Here is a 22,530-nt window from a genome sequence, read left to right on the forward strand (position 1 = left end):
GACATTATGAACACATTAGAAAATTGGGTTAATAAACAGTGGTAGGCAGCACAGAGGCCAATGAAAATGTTGCAGTGGTAACCTCTTTTTTGTATCTGTTTGTCATTCAGTCTCTGTCAGAGTTAAAGCAAACTAATTTTAAGTGATGTTCAGGCTCTGTGTTGGGGAATCGGATGGGATGGGATTTAGAGTCGAGGGCGTTGGGACTCTACACGACACGCAAAGCTTTTATTTACTTTAATTTACTTCTATTTCACAGATAAGAAACAATAATTTGTGTAGACAATAAAGCCTCCACAGTAATAGCATTTAAAGTCTTGTGTGTAATTTATCCCGGCTTCATATGAGCAGAGGAAATTTCAGGTAGTCACTAGGCTAATTCATAAAATGTAAAATACCATAGGTTTGTGCTAATAACGTTAGCATGTTGTATTTGTTTGGAAAATGTGTTTAGAATAAGACAGTTGTTTTGTCGGTGAACCTTGTGAGCTTTAATTGAGCCAAATTTTGTAACGTACCTTTGTTAAATGTTGCTGTTGTCCCTGGCTTCATATGAGTAGAGGAAATATCCACTAGCTGCTAAGCTGATTTATACAATGTGAAATGCCATAGGCTTGTGCTAAAAACATTAGCTTGTTGTATGTGTGAGGAAAATGTGTCTTGATAAAGACAAGTGTTTGTCTGTGAATGCTGCGAGTTATAGTGAAGCCAATTTGTGTACTTGTGTTTGAAATTGTCTCTATTAAGCCATGTTTAATGTGTGATTTGGGTGTGTCTTGAATCTACTCAACTTTATAGCACTTCACAGAAACCTCATCGCTGACTAGTGTTTTGGAGGTGTAACTGCAGAGTGAAACCACCGCACAAGTATAAATGCTCACAACAGCGTAGAGCTGACGCACAAGTATAAATCCACCTTAGTCCATATCTATGAGGCTAATTACCACTAATGACACCCATTTAATCAAGTGATAGTATTTGAAGCTGGCATAGAGGTCTGTGATATGTTTTTGCAGCTATGCTGAAGCCTATACCCCCAACCATTTGCACAAGCAACCCCGTGTGTATCATTTCCGCTTCCTGCCCTTAAGTCAAATCTCTTCTCACTCTGAAGAACTATTTTTGCAGGTCTGGAAACAAGGCAAAATCTTGTTCTCTCTCTTCCACCACCTTTATATTTATGGGGCATGTCACTTGGAGAATTCACTAGGATTATTCCCCTTCTGTGGTTTGCAATCGTGAGGGCAAGGTGGGGCCAGAAGAGCTGTCTTAGCAGAGGATTTCCGAAGGAAGAGAAAGCCGGCAGAGTTACCAGAGAATACAGTGTATCGACAATGACCTGGACTGGTCGAACAACACAGAGGCCTCAAATACAAGCAGATAGCTAGGAGGTCCAGGTATAGCAGTGAGTGCAACAGACTGTGCTACATGTTTTATCAATCACCTGTGGATGGTGAACTGTTCTCTGTTAAGGTGCCTGGGGATGAACCAGTGAAGTAGGATAAACAATCTGATAAAAAACAGCCAGTCTTTCTCACTATGAAGACCCCTGGAGGAAGAAGAAAGAATAAAGGTTGAGGACGAAAGGGATGCAGCCACAGGGTATCTTCAAGCTGCACCTCATCTCGTGAGGTCCAGCATTGAGCACTTAAATCTCTTTCTTGTAGGGATGGACATTGATTCTTGTCCACACAGATCCATTGACAGCCAACAGAGAGGGAGCTGACTCTCGATGCTTTCCTGCATGAATTCTCCTGGACTGCTTTTTGGACTCATCTTGTGCTGCCGTTTGTTTGTTTTTTCTTACTGTTTGCTGCTTCCATAGCCCAGTTTTACATATGGTCGCTCAGGTTTATTTAGCTTATACTCTGACTTGCTGGATGTAGACAGGGAGTATAAACCTGCCATTGGCTGGCTACTTAGGCTGGCATTCTTCCCCCTTTCCTTATCTCCATGTTACTTTTTTCAAAATCCCCTTCACTATGGGAAACAGCCACCTCCAAGCTAACAACCTACACACTGAAAATGGCATGTTTTGACAAAGACTGGGTCTTTCAATAAGTTATGCCTGTGAACTCTCATGCTTTGTGTGGATCCATTGTCTGACACTGCTATACATAGTTGATTTGCCAACGGCCCAAAATTCTAAAGCCTCAATAGTCCAAAAAATGTTTCATTGGGCAGAAGGTCCCTTTGTCTGACAGCCCATTATCTCAAAGATGAATGTTCATTGCTATAAAGTCCCATCTCTCCAAAAATACACATTTCCTGAAGTTAGTGTCAGTTTCGCAGCTGCATTTCAGCCAACAATCCCAGCTGTTTTTATTGACCCTTTGTGGCGTTTTTTCACTGAACCGTCCCTCCACTTTTGTACCGCCAAACATGTGTGTCTTAAAGGGATAGTGTACCCAAAAATGAAAATTCAGCCATTATCTACTCACCTATATGCTGAGGGAGGCTCAAGTGAAGTTTTATAGTCGTCACATCACTTGCAGAGATCCAAGGGGAGAGGAGGTGGCAACACAACTCCACCTAATGCAGGCTTACGGCGCCCCAGATTCAAACGTCCAAAGACACATAATTGAAACCACAAAATATCTCCATACTGCTCGTCCGTAGTGATCCTGGCGATCTTGGTCTCGCGCGCAAGCGTGGTACACATAGAGGCAGTTAGAGCTACAGGCTACAATGAGGCTAAAAACAGAGTTCAAATGACGTTTTTCCAAACAACTTTTTACGTCGGGGCTTCAGGACACTTGGATCACTATGGACGAGCAGTATGGAGATATTTTGTGGTTTCAATCATGTGTTTTTTGGACGTTTGAATCTGGGGCGCCTTAAGCCTCCATTAGGTGAAGTTGTGTTGCTACCCCCTCTCCCCTTGGATCTCCGCAAGTGATGTGAGGACTCTAAAACTTCACCTGAGCCTCCCTCAGCATATGGGTGAGTAGATAATGGCTGCATTTTTATTTTTGGGTGCACTATCCCTTTATGTCCAAACAAGATCTTTTCCTAACCATAATCAAGTGAAACATTAAGTGTTAATGTATCCGCAACAAATAATGTGCAAATGTAGCATGTCCATGGTTTATAGACACAAGCAATGTGAATTTTTTCTAGCCATTGAGTTGTCAGATTGCAGGGAGTGTGTATATTCAATTGCAAGGGCGCAGTTGCTGATATCCAAACAAGCCCACGCATTACCTCCCATAGCAGAATGATCTGTCCTTTGTCTAGCAGTTACACAGTACCCAGGAGATAGGTCTAGCTACACCAGACTATCTAGCTTGTGACCCCTTTGAATAAAGCAGCTGACCAACACTCTCTCCCTAAATGGTCAATTTAAATTCTTTTCCAAATGCATCGTTGAAAATATGAATATCCTGCAAAATATGTAACACAGAGCATGCAAGCAAATAGGGCTTTAATGGGAGTTATTTTTACGTAACAGACTCCTATGTCTGAATGACAAAATGCCTTTAATTTAACAGATGGATGAAGCCAGCACTGTTAAGTATTCCATGTCTGAAAAGAGCTTAGAAGCCCTCAGGTCAACCTTAGAACACTCTGCCAACTTTATTTTAAGGACTCAATTAGCAGAAGAGTCTTTTTGAATGACGCTGTAAAGGAAAAGTGAGGCAATTTAGAAAGTTTTTTCGCATACTTTCCAGTGATTGAGTATTCAGCCTCTGGTTGACTACAAAGAAAACATCAAACGTTTTGCGTCTGACAATAGCTTTGAGGTTTTTCTTTATGCATTTTATGTATCTGTTAAAGTTAAGGATTGCCTCTTGGATCACCACAAACTGCTGTCAATCAATATTTTTCAAATCCCTGCATAAAGTTGCAAGTTGTATTTGTGAATTGTTGACCGTCTGATTGAATGCTGCAGTGTCTCTATGGTTCATTTTGTACAGTACATTGAACTCCATCACCATCTTTGAGTCGCACGTTACACAGAGTTATATTCAGCTTGTAGCAACGATATGTCACGCTGTTCTTTTGACACCGCATGTCAGGAAAATGTCAGCTCTGACTACTTCAGCAGTGTGTTAACAGACGCTGCTGTAACCGCTCATGCAGAACAATATTTTGTCTGAATACAGGGCTGAAATAGCTTACTGTATACTTTTTTCCCCCCCGTGTGAAGTCATAAATATTCATGGGTCAGTTGATAAAAGAGTGGTTTTTCTTGCCTATAAGCATGCAGCGAATGAAGCTCGGCTGACCCGCTGCAGCTCCCAGTCTCCAGTGTATCATCAAAGCGGACCGTAGATGAGGATGATGGCGTATCGAGGAAGAGGGCCACCCACTGAATGGCTAATCAACCTGAGGGCAAAATAAGCTCAGTGTCTAGAAGGATGCAGAACATTTCAGGAAGTGACCTCAAAAGTTATCACGGAGGAGTTTTCTAAGTTACAGTACGTGAACACAATGTAAACAAATACACTTAAAAGCAAGTGATTACCAATAATTACACGAAATTGGCATATTATGTGATTAACATATGTAATTTTGCTCTCTGTATGCTGTCAATAAGCATTTAAAATCACACTGTCTGAGTTCCCTACTCTCCCTCACTGTTAGTGCAGTTTATAATGGACACATTTGTCCTTCCTGTCATGACATGCAGTGATTTTTCATCTCTGAATGTTGAGGGGAATCCCATGAAATGAGACATATTACAGGGAGACAAATACATTTGTCATCCTCAGTGTAGCATCTACATCAGATGGAGTTAGACATGGCACACTGGCAAACAAAAACCTGCCCTGCTAGTTCACTTAAAGGAATAGTTCCACTTTTTTTTGGAAATAAGTTTACTTGCATTAATGCCGAGAGTTAGATTGGCAAAAAAAGATCTATACTGCCCTTATATTAGTCTGGAAATTATAAGAATACAGTCAGCCGCAGTTTAGCTTAGCATTAAGACTGACTGACCCTGACCCACAAACACCTGCTAATATCGTCATTGTCTATCGTGGGAGAAGTTACAATCAACATTCCTTCCTGGGACCAATGGCTCAGTTGTCATGGGTATTTATTGGCTCTAGGTCCAACTTGAATTGATGGAAACATGATACTTGGGTGAATACGCAAATTTTTGCTCCCTTTCTGGAGCCTCCATCTGTAACTTCTGCGACTCTTTGTCATCTTTGACACAAATTCTGTCCATCTCCCTCCAAGCAGTGCTTGAACATTGTTCCAAATGAGTCACCACCGAGTTTGAAAGAGAGACTAAATAAGTAACAAATAATCAAAAGAAGCATCCACAAACATTTTCACTGGCCTCCATGGTGCTTTCTACTGTTTACTAACCCTGTTTTCTGACACGTTCATGACATCTAAAGCCCAGCTCAGACTAAGCCTCGCGACGAGAGGAATTAAAACTTGCAGCTACTTGCAATGTGCCGTTCAAACCTGCATATACAGCGAGCAGCAGCATTGACAGACGGAGCACCTGCCGCAGCAAGTGTCTGTGGTAATTTTGACTTGACCAGTGGACTTCACTACAAGCCAGTTGGCTGGTGACATGCTTTATGTTTGAGCTCGTCGAGTCAAGCTCAGACTGGTCAGTTCACACCGCTGCAACTTTTCTCTGCGACGTTCTAAAACAGTTTCATCTTGTCACCAATCTTTGGTCTGAATTGGGCTTAACATGACCAATCCATTCTCATCCCCAGGTCACCAAAACCCAACACTTTGTCATGCCCCTTGGCATGTGATACAAATGGCAAAAGCACCCTTTGATATCTCTGTGAGATGCACTGGATAACTTCAACTAATTCCAGTGTAGCCCCACCAACAGCAATATCTGACGCTCAGAGCAACTGACATAGCATAAAGAGCAAGAAAGTCTGTGTAGGACGGGAGGGAGGGGAGGTGGATGGGTCAAACAACATGGACTTTCAGCCAGGAGACCGCTGTTTTTGTCCTGTGTGACACCAAAAGTCAGGGCTGTTTTAAAATAACGTCATGTAACTTAACATCCATCCATGACGTACTGAGGTCACTCATGTAACATATTTACACATTAAGGACTTATTTTAACCTAACCTTTACAGGAAGTCAAGTCCTAACTCTTTCTTGACTGGGACAAATTACCACAGCAGAGACTCCAGGAAGTTTCTGGTCCAGACCAAGAAATAGTCCAGCCCATTTTGCACAGATCAGAGAAACAAGGTATAACATGTATATTGAGCTTTGGACTGAGGCAGGAAAGCTGTTTTCTCTGTTTCGGGTCTTTATGCTAAGCTAAGCTAACCAGCTGGTGGCACCGCACAGACATAAGAGTGGAACTGATCCTCTCATCTAACTCTGCAAAATGTGGAACTACTGCTTTAATGCAAATCAGTTTGGGTTGATTATTAAACAGATTATAGCTCATATCTGTGGCTAGCATCTGCCAACTTCTCTATTTTGCTCCCCTCAATAGAGCCTAATGTTTTCCCTCAATCAGTATCAAACATCTCTCCACTCTCCATTTTGATGACCTGATAGCCACACTAGTCCCAGTTTGTTTCTATGGCAACTGACGGTGATGCAAAATGCAAATGACTTCCTGATTTCCCCTGTACCCTTCCAAGACACATCCACTTAATTGCTGGTTCACTCTCTCACACAGGAGAGCTTCAATTTCCCCCTTTTCAGCTGTCAGTCCAAACCACTGGCCATGTCCTTCAAGATTGCTCAAAATGATTTCGCAGTGACATCAATCATAACCGCTGGGTGCTGAAGAAGAGAATATACATACACATGTCCCATTCCCAATTATAAACCAGCACTGGTTTCCTAGCTTGTGTGCTAATCTGGAAGGCAAAACAAATCCCTAATAAGCACTCAAGCAAAGGTCTTGTCTCAAAACATTCACTTGCTGAATTTCTAGTAGGTGCAATACGGTTATGACATTTACCCAGAACATTTCCCGACTTCTAAACATGGGTGATCCTCAGTTCATTGAAGCCCTCAACAGGAAAACAAGTCCTCTAACTCCTTCATTCAAATCGGTCCGAGCAAGTTTGTATCCCAAAATATGTTTGCTTACGCTTGTGGGGGACGTCGGTAAACCTCACACTTATCTCCACCGAGCCTCTGAAGTTTCAAGAATATGACTAATACATGAAGAATTCATAAAGCTTGCCAGATTTTTTTTTTTGCATGCTTAAACCCTGTTGCTGATTTGCTCTTTTGAAGTCTTTTTGCTTGGCAGTGTGTCTCATTAACAGGGCTGTTTCAACAAGCCTCACTGATGTGGGAGTGCAGGAAGAGGGAGAGGGAGAGACACACTGGAGAATGGAGATCTATTGGCGTGGAAATCAATGGTTATCATGTCAGGCAGATGCTTGCTCCTCTCACTAGCCGAGTCAGGACTATTGGAAAGGACTCATAGTGTTTGATTATTGCTCAGGCCATTTTTATCCCTGAAAAGCTTCCTGCACCTTGATGTGTTTCCCTGTACATGTGCGCTCTTTTAGGCCTGCATTTCCTATTGTGTGTGGATTTTACTAATGAAAATGGAAGTAGTCGTTTTTTGGCAATAACTAGATGATAAATAGGCAGCATGAGACAGATCAGACACTGTGGTATTTAGATGTACCGTGAAGAGTTTTTCCCGGAATACACACTGGTGTCGTTAGTGTAATTGATCTTTTAAGAAAGACTACAGTACACCACGGCGTTTGGTTCATTAGGTATCTGCAATGATGCTTTGTGTTGAGTCCCCATTCATTATCCCAAGTTTTTTTTGTTTCCCACTAACTTCACAACTGTGTTTCATCAGCGCTGCATTTTAATGAGATTTTTAAGCCACCTATTATAATTTCTTTAATCTTCCACCAAGTTGTTTTAACATGGAATGAGCGTCCTCCAGATGACATCACTTGGAGAACAAATTCAGTTCATTAACCTTCGATAACTCCCACACCAAACTGCAGTTTTGGAGTATCAAACAATTCCGCTTTGTTTTCCCACAAAGTGACACCTTTAATGCGTTTCAACCCTTTTTCTTTTGGATCAGAGGAAAACAAATCGTGCAGAAATAATATCGCTGTGCAGCTGCCAGTTACAATAACACATATTTAACACAAGTGCAAACATCTGTTAATTAGGTTTTTATTTGCAGGATGAGGATGGGCAGCTTTTCAGACACAAAAATTCAAGATGTTTTTAGAAGCGAGTCCCTTTTGTTTTCATGCTAACAACTCTTTGCGTGGGCTGTGCTGATTTTATGTTGATCTTCGTCTCAGATTAATTAGCTGAATTGTAAATGAAACTGGTAGAGGATGAAGTTGCTCCCAGGATTAGTACGTGTACATTTTGTTTTCTGGTTGTTTTACAGCAAACAAGCCGTGTTTGACAGTTTGACTGCACCAACAAGTCTTTAGTTGAAACCAGTAATGGAAAATTTTGATGTGTTGCATTTGGTTTGTCTATATTCATGCCGCCTAATTACAAGCAAACCAAGGCTTGTAAACAAAAGTTACAGTGCATGTCTCATACTTATGTTGTAGAGAATTTTATGCCTCCACACTGGTGATAGCCGTAGCCAGAGGCATTAAGTTTTCGGGTTGTCCATCCCATTCTCTTTAACGCAATATCTCAAGAACACCTTGATAGAATTTCTTCAAATTTGGTGCAAATGTCCACTTGGACTCAACAAAAAACTGATTCTGGCCATTACTCAACAAGACATTTTGTAGGATACTGTATTGGTGACACTACTCTTGGATGTCCCTGTTGAAACTGTGCTGATTGTATGGATCTTCTGTGCTGACTGAGAGGAAGATGTGTGTGAAGTATCTACGTTTTCAGAGACATGGGTATAAGCTGTTTATGCAATTTGATGGTTCGTAAAGACATACGACCACAAGGAAGTAATTTTTACTTACACTTTGTGTTGCAGTGTGATCTGTATTGAGATACATTATCTGGATAATAACATCTGATCACCAGCCTCTGCATTTACACCTGGCATAATGAATCATTCTCATTGTCTCAGCTCTGCCCACATGGTAATCAGATCTTCTTATGCATCTTGGTCTATTGGTCTTACTTATTTCCACTTAGCAAGGAAGGGGTCTCCTGTAGCTTTTTGCAGGGCTTGCTTAAGATTGAAGGAAGAAGTGGAGTTAGATGACCTTTCTATGGGGCCAATGTGGGCCAGATATTTTATTAATAAGAATATGGCCAAACAATAGGGATTGCATTTGCACCTGGTTGAGATCTCCAAGTCCATCCCAATGGCATTTTTGAGTATTTTTCCATGCACTTTTAATGCATTTTATTTAGACTTTGACAGTAGAAATGACAGGAAATGAGAGGACCAATAGGAAATGACATGCAACAAAGGTCCCAGGTCAGACTTGAACCAGGGATCTTGAGGTTCATGGTCCTTGCCACTGGGACAAATCTGTTGTTTTTCCAGTTTTTGTGAAATCATGCTTATCGTATCACGAAAACCGTGACAAGTACAGTAGCTGGGAAAATATCAACATGGGGCACTGAATTGATGAATATACTGTTTATAAGACCAACATTGAGACAAGAATTAGCTAGTAAGTGTGCTGTCTTTTAACTGTATGTTTCAGTGGGTGTCTGGTGTTGAGTAATGGAAAATGTTATTTCTGTGGGACTATGAGACAAGGTCCTGTAAACCTGCAACAACTCTGACCACAAAGATCAGTAGTGAACATATATTATATAACATACATATTTATTACCCGCCATTATACCCAAGTCCAGACCTGCCCTAACTCGTTAATATAAGTCCTGACACTCCCACAACCTAAATGATGATTAAACACATACGCTACAGTCACTCACTTAGTTATTTTTACTACTTTTTTTGTGCAATTGGAACATGTAAGTGAATTTTAAATCATAATCTATCATAGCTGACTTGGCAGAATCAATCACCAACTCTGTTGCTGAGTTCTCTGTTCTTGAATCATATAAAGTCTTTTCACTGTCTGCACTTGATGCCAGGATGGCAAGCAGCTGATTAGGCTTGATAAAATTTCCTGATTTAGATGTTAAAAATACCTTACAAATATTTTTATTTCTAACTCAACCTCCCTGCATTTAGTTCATTTTTACCTGTGCCTGTACTAGAGGGTGACACGGGCGTGGATTGTCAGTCCCAATCTCTCCCACTCCCACAAAAATAATCCCATCCTGTCCCAATCCCACAAGAATGACTCCCGTCCCATCCCGCTCCCGTGTTGTGTTTCAGTTACAATAAAAAAAAAATATATATATATCTATAGTACATGGATCACACAATGCCTACCTTAGTTGAATATCAACCCAAATATGACATCTAATGTTGTGTTTTGATGTTTATTGCCTAATTATTTTAACATTCACTCCACCTTGATGCTGTTCAGAATGACAAACACATTTGATTTCTGATGTGGTCAGACAACACGTCATAAGAACCAGTTCTGATAGAGAAAAATGTAGTTAGTTAGTATTGCAGTAAAAGTAGTGTTTGGTTCCTCTGACTGATATTATTATATATGGCATCATTAGATTATTAATACTGAAGCATCAGTGTTAGAGCAGCATGTTACTGTTGTAGCAGGTGTGCGGTTAAGTTGGTCGTATTCGCTCTTTTTGTTGAGATGGTTTTAAAACAAACCCGGCACACCAGCTCGTTCAAATTACTGGGCTGCCCTCTGTCATTTGGTCTAAATCCAAAACACTCCCACACAGGGGCCGTGGCGTTTGGTTTAGGAACAAGTTCCCTGTCTTTCTCTTACGCTCAACTCTCTGTTTCTTCTCCGCCTCGTCTCCCCCTCACGAAGATCGCACTGTGTGTGTGTGTGTGTGTGTGTAGCCCATAGCCCCGCCTCCCCCACACAGACAAAGACACTCGATGACAAGAGCTTTCCCTTCGTTCATTATGCTAATGAACCAACTCACCTGGCTGCCAGACGATGCACGGAAGTGAACGCTCTTGTCGTCCAGTCTCTTTGGTGGAGAGAGACAGCCTCTAGCCTGTACCCATTAATCACCCATTACACAACGTTTCTTTCCAGGGTACCCATTGGATACCCGTGGGTACTCGACCCAATGCAGGACTCTGCTTCAGATATAACAGCTTGAGTCAAGTATAGAGGCTGTAATATGTGTATCATCAGCTTATCATTTAGAAAATTAGAACTGGCAGGTAAGACAAGTCTTCAGGATAACGATAACTTTAGCCTGTATAGCTAGCTGGGAAAGTGACAGGAAGTGTCCTTTTTCTTAGGTTATTGTAATTCAGTCAGCTCAATGGCCTTTAGTAATGTTAACTTTTTGGCACAGCAACAACTGAAGGGGAAGGGAAGCTGTTGAGGCTTTTCTCATATGGAAGTTAGCGTGGTTTCATCTAAAGTAGATTGGATAGATGCTAGATGGTTGCTCAAATGTAGACAATGCTGCAAATGTTTTCATGATTTCTGAATCATTGTGATCTTACTAAAGGTATGTAATTGATGTCCCTAACAAAAAACAAGTATACTTTAAGTTCATTTTATGTAGTATATTTAAGTAAAGTTCAAGTTTATTTCTCAAGTACACTTTATGTAGTAAGTATGCTAATGTTACTGCACTAGTAGTATACTTGTGTACTACTTATATACTTATTGGGACTAAATTGGCCCACTTTTCAGTTTTGAAGTGTAAGAGTAGTAAACTTTGACTTCATGACCAGTTTACATCTACTATAACTATACTGGGAACCACACTAACAAGTAAACATATACATACTGTCAGTTTACTAGTTCTATACTTGTAGCCCAAGTTTTAGTTTAAGACAGTACACATAAAAGTATTGTGGTGGCAATATCTATGAGACAAAACATAGAGTCAGAGAAACTTGTCTTTCCGAAAGTTTCATTTAGCATCTGCAGATGGACTTGCAACAAACACTCAAGAATGAGCTGAGTGCAAAGAGTGAGCACTACCCACGGGAGATGTCAGATACTTATACTCACAAGTAAAGCACTCACAGCTTGTTACACACTGACAAAGAGTAAATGTCATGTAAGGCACTTGTGCTTGTGATATCGTGACCAGGGATAAAATGTAAGATTACCTCACAAGTCTTTCTGCTTTGTGGCACATGGCACAGGGACCTAAACATTTCCATTATGTAAGTGTTAAATGCTGCAAAGATTTTACATAATTACATAATTTCTATTGGATTGTTGATTACCTTTCCATTATGTTAATGATTTTCATTAAATCATCTCCCCTTGAGTATTTCATGCTCACTAAAATAACAATGGCACCTGTGATAATTGTACGCATTGCCCAATTGTAGACTTAATCAGAGAACCAATCTAGAGGGCTGCACTGGGACTCAACCCAAATCTTGCGGGAGCGGGCAGTTTGAACTTTGCTGCGGGCGGGATCAGGCGGCTAAAAAAAACACTGCAGGATCGGGATGTAGCCTATAGCGACAGGATGGAGTTAACAAATGATGTGGAAAAGAAGCTCAAACAAGGTCTGAAGGCGCACTGAGCCCTCTACTTCCCAGCGCTCTCAAAGCTGGCGCGTTTCATCTTCAGTATCCCCACATCCAGTGCGCCTTCAGAGCGGGCCTTCAGTGTCTGTGGGCGCATCTTGGAAGAGAGACGCACGGGATTGGGACCGCAGTTGGTCAGCAACATTCTCTTCCTCCACTGCAATATTATGGCCACATGATTCATTTGTTAAATTCATTCGTTTCATTCGTTAACTTTGTTTATTTTATGTTATTTATTAGTGTTATTTGAGCCACTCACAGCCTACTCTCGTTGCTATTTGTTAATTTCATAAAGAGGCGTGATGATGCCGGTGTTATTGAGCATAGGCTTTACCTTTATCTCATTAATGTTTCTTATTCAGGTCTCTCTTAGAAAAGAGACCTTAACCTCAATCACTGCGTGATTATATAAAGGTAGAAAAATAAATAAAATACAGAGGAGGAAAATAAAATATGAAACAGCCTTTATTTCATTATAAACTAAATGAAAACAACGAAATAGGAGCGCTATTCCTGACCAGTGCGTCAAAAGACATGCAGACCAGGGAAACGAAACAAACAACCCCATGAATCTCTTTATTAATAGCCTATAAAATGACTGTTTTCTCCTGCGGGACAGGAGAAGACACAGAATCAATGCATGTCTATTATTGCGCGGGCATAAATTCTCAGAGTTTTGCGGGAGCGGACGGGAGTGGACCTACACATTGCGGCTGCGGCCGGGAGTGTAACACACGTTGCGGTTGCGGGCGGTAATGGTCAGAAATTCAGCGGGAGCGGGCAGGAGCGGGATGAAGAAAACAGTCCCGCGCAGGGCTCTAAACTGATCGTAGCTTTAGCACGAGGGATAACATAACATACTAATAATGCGACTATCACAATTACAGATAGCAGAGGTTTTAATAATTTTATCAACATACTGTAGCTTTCCACCTGTTCACAGTCAGCCAGGACCACAAACTCCATCCTCTGGGAGCTTTGGAGTCCTTGCTTCTCACTTGGTGCCATATATCATTTAGGTGAGAAACAGTATGTGTCATCTTATCTGAAATGTTGTTGTGGGATGTGGTTGGAGTTCAGGCTGCCCTTGTCTTGACCTTGACCTTGCCAAGGCCTCTCATGTAGCAGAAGTATACTTGCAGGTTCTCTTTAAGTGAACTTAACATCATACTTTTAGATCACTATGTTTTCCACTTTTGAGTACAAGACTAAGATACTATGCAGGTATTATATTTTATACTTGAAATATGCATTTAACTGTACTTACATAGACTTAAGATAACTTCCACTGACATAATGATTAATTGCCACTATGATTTAAAGTCAGTTTGTGTCCTCCTTATACCTTTTTAGAGAAATTTCTCCATGTGAGCTCAATATGATCATCAGAGCAAACTACAGTTCAGTCAGAGAAAACTTTATTTCCATTTGCAGTATTGTATTTGGTGGTATAGCTCTGTTCTGGGGCCTCTCTGCCTTTCCTCAGGCGTACACAGAAAGCCTCTTCCATGGGCCTATGTTAAAAGCCTAAGGCCGAGAGAGCACACCTCTCTGCCCTTCCACGTGCGAATGAGGAAAGCAGAGGCGGATAGAGTGAACTCCCCTGCTCTTCCATGCGCCTACATGGTGTTAAAAGCCTAAGGCAGAGAGAGCACACCTCTCTGCCCTTCCACGTGCGAATGAGGAAAGCAGAGGCAGATAGAGTGAACTCCCCTGCTCTTCCATGCGCCTACATGGTGTTAAAAGCCTAAGGCAGAGAGAGCACACCTCCCTGCCCTTCCACGTGCAAATGAGGAAAGCCTGAGGCAGATAGAGCGAACTCCCCTGCTCTTCCATGCGCCTACATGGAAAGCCTAAGGCAGGGAGAGCAGCAGCAAAGACCCCTTGGAACAGAGCAGAGCAGCATCAATGAAAAACAGAAATGACACTGATAAGTCAGACACAGCATGAAAAGGAGGAGCTGGGATGGAGGCAGGTTGCAAAGGGGCGTGCAGAGGAAGCAGCAACAGTAGGCAGTTTAAATAGGGTGCCCTGAATGAGATTCACCAAGTGGTTGCATAGAAAGGAATCATGTGATCTATCAGCTGCTTCATCAGTTGATTGGGCTGTTTGAGATCAGCTGATGTAGCTGGGATGTGAGCTGAGCTTGACATCATGTCCTGCAGAACTAATGCTATGCTCAATTTGTTGTTACTTTTTCTTCTGTTGTACTGAAATATGAGTTTCCATTCCATCTGTTCAGGTGGTGCAGTTATTTGAGTGTCATTGTTCTCACCTGCCCGATGGAAACAAACTGGGGGACCAAACGCTCCAGAGCTCCAATAAGCCGCTCCCAACATGCTTAATCATGCCCTGAGATTGAAGAGAGCCGCAGCAGAGCACTTATAGTGGGAGCAGAAGTACGGCATAAGTGCAGGCTTGAGAAATGGACTGCGACGCCTGATAAACATGCTCGTGCCATAAAGCTGTCATTCCCTTGTCACTGCAAAGGCAAACGGAGAAAAGGCTGGGTCTGCTCTCTTTTTACTGAATGACAAGATGACAGGGACACGCTGCGTGTTTCTGACAACGCTCAACATATACTCTTGATAAAGTCATCAAAGCCTCTGCTGTTTATCAATACTGCTGTTTGCAGAAGATTAGCGAGACACGCTGTATTTATATGTATGCTGTTTGCATTTATGTGCAACATGGACAGTTATAGACCATCACATTTAAGCACAAACATCATTTTAATAGTATAGTAATTATCAGCATGGCTCAAGAACATGATGTGTGAAAGCGGAGTCCTGGAACAAGTACTAGTTTTTCAGTCAAATTATTTATCTCTCTAGTCACCTTAGAGAGCACAAGGTTTTTCAGTTTGTATTCATGTCTTTCAAACTACTAACCTTAAAATCCCAGCAATGAAGCACTTCTAATTTTGACGCAGCAGAAATTGGCCCGACAAGACAGACAATAGCGGGAGCTGGAGCACTTGACAGGGACTGAATAGTTTATTCACAAAAGAAACAGCACTGTTATTCATAGATGGTGCAGTTGTTTTTGATGTCGAAACACATTTTCTGTCTCGCCATTGTTTATATGGATTTAGCCGAGCATTTCTGAATCAGACAATAGTATTATGGTTTCACATCACTGTGTTCAGCTCCTTTGTGTTGTTACCAAAGCTGGGTCAAAATGTTATTTGAAATCCCCATGGGATTACCAACAGAAGTAGCATTTTCAGTGAGTGCTTACAGGCCACTCGCAAGGCCAATTTAATCCATTTGAAAATGTGAGCTTTCACCGTCTGGCTCAATAGGGAGTGATATTTCTTTTAGAATATAGTCAGATTTTAGTGATTCATCCTATTAACTCTCAGGGTCTACAGACTAATGACTGTCTGATTGTGTTGTGTTCTGCTCTGTGTTTGTGTCTGCAGTCCCTCCGGTGTTGTCAGTGTTCCAGCCATCCTTCAATGCCACAGCCGACTACCAGGAATCAGTCACCTTTACTTGCATCACCTCCGGATCTCCTGACCCTGTGGTCACATGGCACAGGTACTTCCTTAATACCCAGCATTGCTCTCTGACATACATCTCTGACTGATATTGGACAGGAAAGCCTTGAAAACTGGAGGGCTCTCAGAGATGTAGAATGGCGATATAAACAAGCGGATTCGCAAATATTACACCCATTCCAAAACCATGAGCATTAATCTGCTGCTGTAACAGCTTCCTCTCCTCTGGGAAGGCTTTCCATAAGATTTTGGACCATGGCTGCAGGGATTTGCTCCAATTCAGCCACAAGAGCATTAGTGGGGTTGGGTGCTGATATTGGGTGATAAGCTCTGCCTTGCATTGGCGTTCCAATTCATTGCAGAAGAGTTGGTCGATCCAAATGAGGGAAACCACTGCTTTATTGAGCTGGCTTTGTGCACAGGGGCATCTATGACTGCTGCATTTTAGTAGTTATCAAGTACTCCAAAAAAGTAGTCGATTAATCATGGGAGGTAGATGCTAGATGGTTAGATGTGAATTGTGGTTGCAGTTAATCATAGTGTTGCTTAATGGTGTTCCACAGCTCAGCATGTGAGAGGATGATATAGCCTAGTCCGATAAAATGATTGATGTCCCTAAAGCCATCTTCAAACACTGCAGCAAGCAGTCAAATATCCATCCCAATGAAATTTACCAACAGACCTGTTATTTTCCTTTTTCTGTGGTCGGTGATCGGATGTTTGGAGAATTCTCCAGTTTTTGTCTGCCTACTTTGTTCACTCAGTTGGTACTTCTCCTTGCTAACATTGCTGCTGCTAGTGCTAGCAATAAGCAGGTGTAGCTTTAAATGGTTATCCGTAGCACTGTTGTTGTACTTTAGGGTCGTCTTGTATGTATTACAGCTGGCTGTTTTATCTGCTCTGGTAAAGTATTTCTAGATTGTTGAATTCTTATTACTATTTTCACTTCTATATTTTTTTATATATTAACAATTCTCTGCTCTGTTTCGTCTTGATTCATTAGCTTTTAGAAAACGTGCACCAACATGAACAAAATGAGCACAGAGTAGAGGAGGCTCAAACATTGAGCATCAATAAGCCCTTCAAGTCAAACATTAAACTAGGTCTTGCCATCCCCAGCTGCATATTTGCTGTAGATGTGAGCTGCTGGACAGCTGAATTTCCCTTCGGGGATTAATAAAGTTATTTCTATTTCTATTCTATTTCTAGATGCATTACAAGTGCTTTATTACTACACAGTGCTAAAGCCACAGATGAGCAATTAGTCTATAACGATGCACAATGTTGACTAATGGTTTTGATAGTCGATCAGTCAACCATTCTGTGAAACCCCTACTGTCATGTTGAAACAGGCAATGGCCTTAACACTAATGTCTAAGATATTAGACAGCATTAATAGTAGCATTGATATAAATCCCAGTGAATGAAGGGCTGAACCTGAGCCATGTAAAACAGCTACAAACTAGAAGACCACATACTTTCAACAACAAGTGTATTAACTAGGGATGGGCATTTCTAGTATTTTCCGTATTCAAGTACTCACACTAAATTATTGTAGAGTACTCAAGTACACGCAAAAAATAAGTAAATTAATACATTTTAAAAAATCTAGCACAAGGATAGGAATGTTAATTGGTCAGCAACATTTAACAAGTGCAATATATATTTATTCATCGAACAACCATGATTCAATTAGACTATTAAACCATAAATTCAAACATACCTAAAATCAGCAAACTTTCTGTTACTGCTGTTACATTCGGTGAGATGTAGCACTGAAGGACCATCTCCGTAGCTGCTCTCTTCCTGGTCATATCAACCTCTGCCCAGTTAGCACAAGCTAACACAGCTGCAGTGGCTAACATCCAAAACCAGGCGGTTTAATGGTCCCAACAAACTCATACCGACAATGAAATGGTTCGACTCTGTCTGAAAAGGAAATAAGATTTTACCCATTTTAAACTGTAAAAAAATATGTATATAAAAGTCTTGTCCGCATGGGATTGGGTAGTGATTACTACTTTAAGTTAAAGGAGTACTGACATCCAAATCAAGTACTTGTGTATTCATACCCATCCCATGTGTAAACCACTTCATTCAAGCTTACCTGACCTACATTAGGTAATAGAACATATGTGCTTCTACCCATAATCATTACAAATGTTTTCATCTTTATTTGCACCCATATATGTGTCAGTATTCCCCTGAGAAAAACAGCCTCCATATACACGGTTATAAATTTTTGGTTCCAAATCGAGCAGATATTGTTTCACAGTCCTAACAGAGGAATTTATAGTCCGCCCTCACACATTGCCCTAAGCAATCACACAATAGTATCACATGCCATGTAGCGCCAGTGTGAAAATTTGCACCTGAAGAGCATTTGACTCCCCACTATCCACTCTCCAGCTCGACATCCAGTAATTAGCTTGCACCCACTCAGCAGGCAATGGTAACGAGCTATTTGCACCTGAGCATCTATTGATAACACTTTATTGGCATTCCAGTGAAGTTCATAGTTTTTTTTCCTATTATGCACTTGTTTTTTTCTTCCAGTTAATCCATCTTAATGGACCATAGCAGTGTTGCTGTATGTTTTAGCCCATTTAGCACAAATCAATTATACCTTGCATAGCTACTGACTGCTTTCCTAAAGCATACTGTAGTGTTTTCGATTTTTGAATGTGCACTTCCTACCTTCTGGGCAGCTATTACTTTCACTACAGTGTAAAAATCAGCTTGTATTGAAAGATTCTTGAAGTAATCCATCACATTGAAGAGCATTTCCATTGTAGTTTTTTCCCTTTTTTCAAACTTACATTATCATTACATGATAATGCAAGGGAGAAATCATTTTAAAATGACACAACAATGATGTGACATCCTCCATTGTTTTAACTATGATGCATCACCAACCTCGGGCAGATGTCTGTGACTTCTTTTTCATGCTCTGCTGTAATAAATGGAAGTCAATGGCTGCCCTGAAGGAACTGTAGGAAAACACACATGCAAAAGTCTGCTTTGGCTAAAGACCTTTGCACACCAAGTCCATGTACTTTGTATGTGTTTTTGAATCCGTCTGACACAAATTGTTGCACACAGAAACTTTGCACACCAACACATTCTCACTCTGACCAGATCAGAATTAAATGCATTTTCCCCTCATTCACTCTCTGCTTGTACATACCAGCTCCTATAGCAGCTCTTTGTCTCTGCTCCTATGGCAGCCGGACTGTTTGACATGTTTGACAAAGAATGGATGAGGAGAAACTTGTTGTCGAGGTCGAGAAATATCCTGAGCTATATGACCAAATTTCCTGTCTTTATAAAGACAATGGCCAAAAAGATGTTGCCTTGTGAGTCATAGCTCTGGAGATCAGCTCTCCAGGTGAGAAGTCAAGTTTAATTAGGAGTTCTATACATGATTGTAATCTGATGCAAAGGTGAAGGAAGTATATTCAGTACTTTCAGTAAAACTAGTGATAATTTTGCGTGGTCGTCTCTTGACTAGCTGCGCAACGTATCCGGTGTGTGCTAGGGGCGGCAATAGCCCCTAGCACGACAGCGTCAGTGTGTTTTGTTAAAGAGCATGTCCCAGCCTCCTTGAATAGCCTTGCGCAAAACTGCGTAGTATAATTATGACATTACAACTTCACAGAAGTCCTGATGACTCATTTAAAGGCACAGTCTTTGAGTACAGTCTGAATTTCTCTGTGGATTGGGTGTTTTGTTACTTTCACAGCATTTATATAGCACCTATATCTGCTTTATATTAAGAAATCCATGGACAACTGACTTATGACAAGGTGGGACGATTAATGACAGACTTAAGTTTTGGAGTCAGTGTATAAACACTACCGACAGAACGTGAGGCCCAACCTGGCCTACCTTCCAAAGTCGTTGAAATCCGGTGCTTAGGCAGTGATTTGCAGCATTAGACACTGACAAAAAAAGCCGTCCTTTAACGTCAGCAAGATACGTGGCTGGTTGCCGATATAGTTTAATGGTGCTTGGCAGCGTCAGGGTGAAATGCGGCAGGACAATGAAAGTAATCGTAACCACAGTTGTTTGTTGTTGAAGGAAAATGCAGTGTATTTATTTTGAAAGAGACTGTATGCAAACTGTACACTGTATTTTGAAAACAGACAATGCATGTAACAGGCAGAACTTCACATGGCATCCCAGAACATCAACAAACAACACACCCAGGGTACCTTGCACGTCGTATCTTGACGTGGAAAGTCCTGGACCAAACATCAATATGTGACAAGGTCGAAGTGAGAATGTGTTGTGAGGTCGTATTTATTATTGAACATCATAAAACAGCCTAAAAAGTGGTGTGCAAAGGCTTTAAAACATGAAAATATATTAACATTGTCCTTAAAATACCAACATTGTTTACTTCATTCTGCAGAGCGAGCCACCAGTTTGTTCTTTTCTATAGCCTAACGTCAGCTCCTATAATAAAAGAGGGGTGACAATAGGACAATAGCAGCTGTTCAAAATAAGCCTTAAATATAGTTCTGAATTGAACATAATGACACACAGCAATGTTTAAGTGATGTTTCAAACACCCACAGGGAGCCTTCGTTTATAGCAATCTCAAGTTATTATATATTAGGACTTTAACCACCATGTTCTGCTGTCTTTATTGCAGAGAAGAGCTTGATTGCCCTGTAGCTGATTTTTAGATGTTGAAGAATTAAAGTTTGTGACCAGGGGCTGTAAACCAGAGGCAAAGAAAATATAGCTTTTTCTTGACTGGCATTTTGATTCTACTACAATTAGACACAATTACATTCACAACAGGATCTTTGATAAAAGTGACAGACAGATCATTCAAACAAGGCAGGAGGCAGCTTAGTTACCAAAATGTGTCACTCCTATTTGCTTTAGATATAATTAAACATCCAGATTCTACAGTAATTACTGCAAAAGTTCATTTATTTAAGTCTTTTGTTTAGGTTGTATTAGCATGCAAAATAATGTAAGTGCTGAATATATAGGAGGTTATTTGGGCAAATAAAGAAAAGAGCGTACATCTTAAGTGATGTTGAATACGGGCATGAAAAGGTAAACAAGCAGATATCTCCTTTACATATTCATCTCCTTTACCGAGAGGCCATGTGCTCCGGCTTTTACCCTGCTGACAGCAAGTATACTGCAAAATGCATAGTTCGACTGGTAAATGCATCAATCCTGTATTTTATATGACAGTGTCTCAGAGAGTAATACAAACGATAATGAGCTCTGAAGTGTCTTGTGTCGCACTTTGAAAGAGAAGTCGATCACAGCAGAAAGAAAAGACGAGGCACATGCATCACTTTGCAAAGTACAAACAAAATCTGAAGACGCCGCACAGCTGGAGACGACCTCGACTTTGTACGTCTCGTTCATCTTGCTCTATAGTTTTCAGCCCCAATGGCAGAAATGATATTTACTCCTGTGAGTGTGTGTGTGTGTGTGTGTGTGTGTGTCTCTGTGTGTGTTACCTTGTCTTTCAGCAGCAGAGCAAACCAGGAAAATGTGATTTTAATGATTTAACAGCATGCATAATAAAACGCAGCAAATTTCACAGTGATAATGGGTGAGAGGTGATGTATTGATTCAGCTTTACTTTCATATTGAGACTATCTATGTGGCAGCTTTGTCCCCAGATAATTAATACACTCACTGTCTCTTTTTGTGTCATAATAATAGTTGTAGTCATTTGTGAGGTATTAATGTGCAGCATGGTGTTTTGTTTGGGATGCCATCCCACAAAAATTCTTCTCTAAAGCTTAAAGCAGCTATAAGGAGTTTTTAAATGGTTATAAAACAGTCTCAATGTAATACTGACGTCTTTATATGAACTCCTCCTAGGCTGGAAACTCCGTAATATGTCTATTTATGAAACACGTTGCGAAACATGATTTCCATGTCATCATCAGTACATGAGTTTTTTACTTCACAGTAATTCGTAGCAAGTTCTGAAAATGTTGAGGCAGAGGGTACTTGCTATAGCTGTGGCTGTGGGTGAGAAGCTGTCAGCAAATAGTTTGTTGGGCACAGGGAAACAGAGATCCGTGTGGGTACATAAAACCCTAAAAAGATGGTGGATCACAGGAAGTACCACCAGCTTCCCCTCTATCATGACTATTTCCAGGCTTATTTTAAGATGACTCCATGGCAGTTGATAACCTGCTGTCTGTCGTCATAATAAAAATGAATACTAACTACAGGGCGTCTATTGGTCCTGCTAAGTGACTGAGTGGGCTCTAGTTTCCCGGCGCAGCGCAGGGTGGCGCAGGGTGGCGAACCCCGTGCAGAGCTAGTTTCGAGCAGCGCAACCCGAGGCGCACTCGGTTTTGTAGTTTGGCAGACCGAGGTGCGCTGAGATGGGTGTGGCGGCGCAGCAGGGGGAGGTGTCGACAGATCCAGCTTGGCGCAGTGACAGTTTCGTGCCAAAAGGCTTCACCGAAGGTGCGCTAAAAGCTCGCCAGCTGAAACCAGGTCTACTGTCAGCGCAGGGGGAGCG

General features: G+C 41.2%; 1 protein-coding gene across 1 annotated transcript in view; it reads left to right on the forward strand.

Annotated features, from left to right (window-relative positions):
* LOC126401818 (neural cell adhesion molecule 2-like) overlaps window positions 1-22,530 on the forward strand; it is a 532,851-nt gene that overhangs the window by 392,478 nt on the left and 117,843 nt on the right. The window contains exon 6 of the mRNA XM_050063330.1: window positions 15,936-16,053. Coding sequence (XP_049919287.1) covers window positions 15,936-16,053 — 118 coding nt within the window. The remainder of the gene's footprint in view (window positions 1-15,935; window positions 16,054-22,530) is intronic.

The sequence above is a fragment of the Epinephelus moara genome, chromosome 15 (genome assembly GCF_006386435.1).
Source record: "Epinephelus moara isolate mb chromosome 15, YSFRI_EMoa_1.0, whole genome shotgun sequence".
Taxonomy (NCBI): Eukaryota; Metazoa; Chordata; class Actinopteri; order Perciformes; family Serranidae; genus Epinephelus; species Epinephelus moara.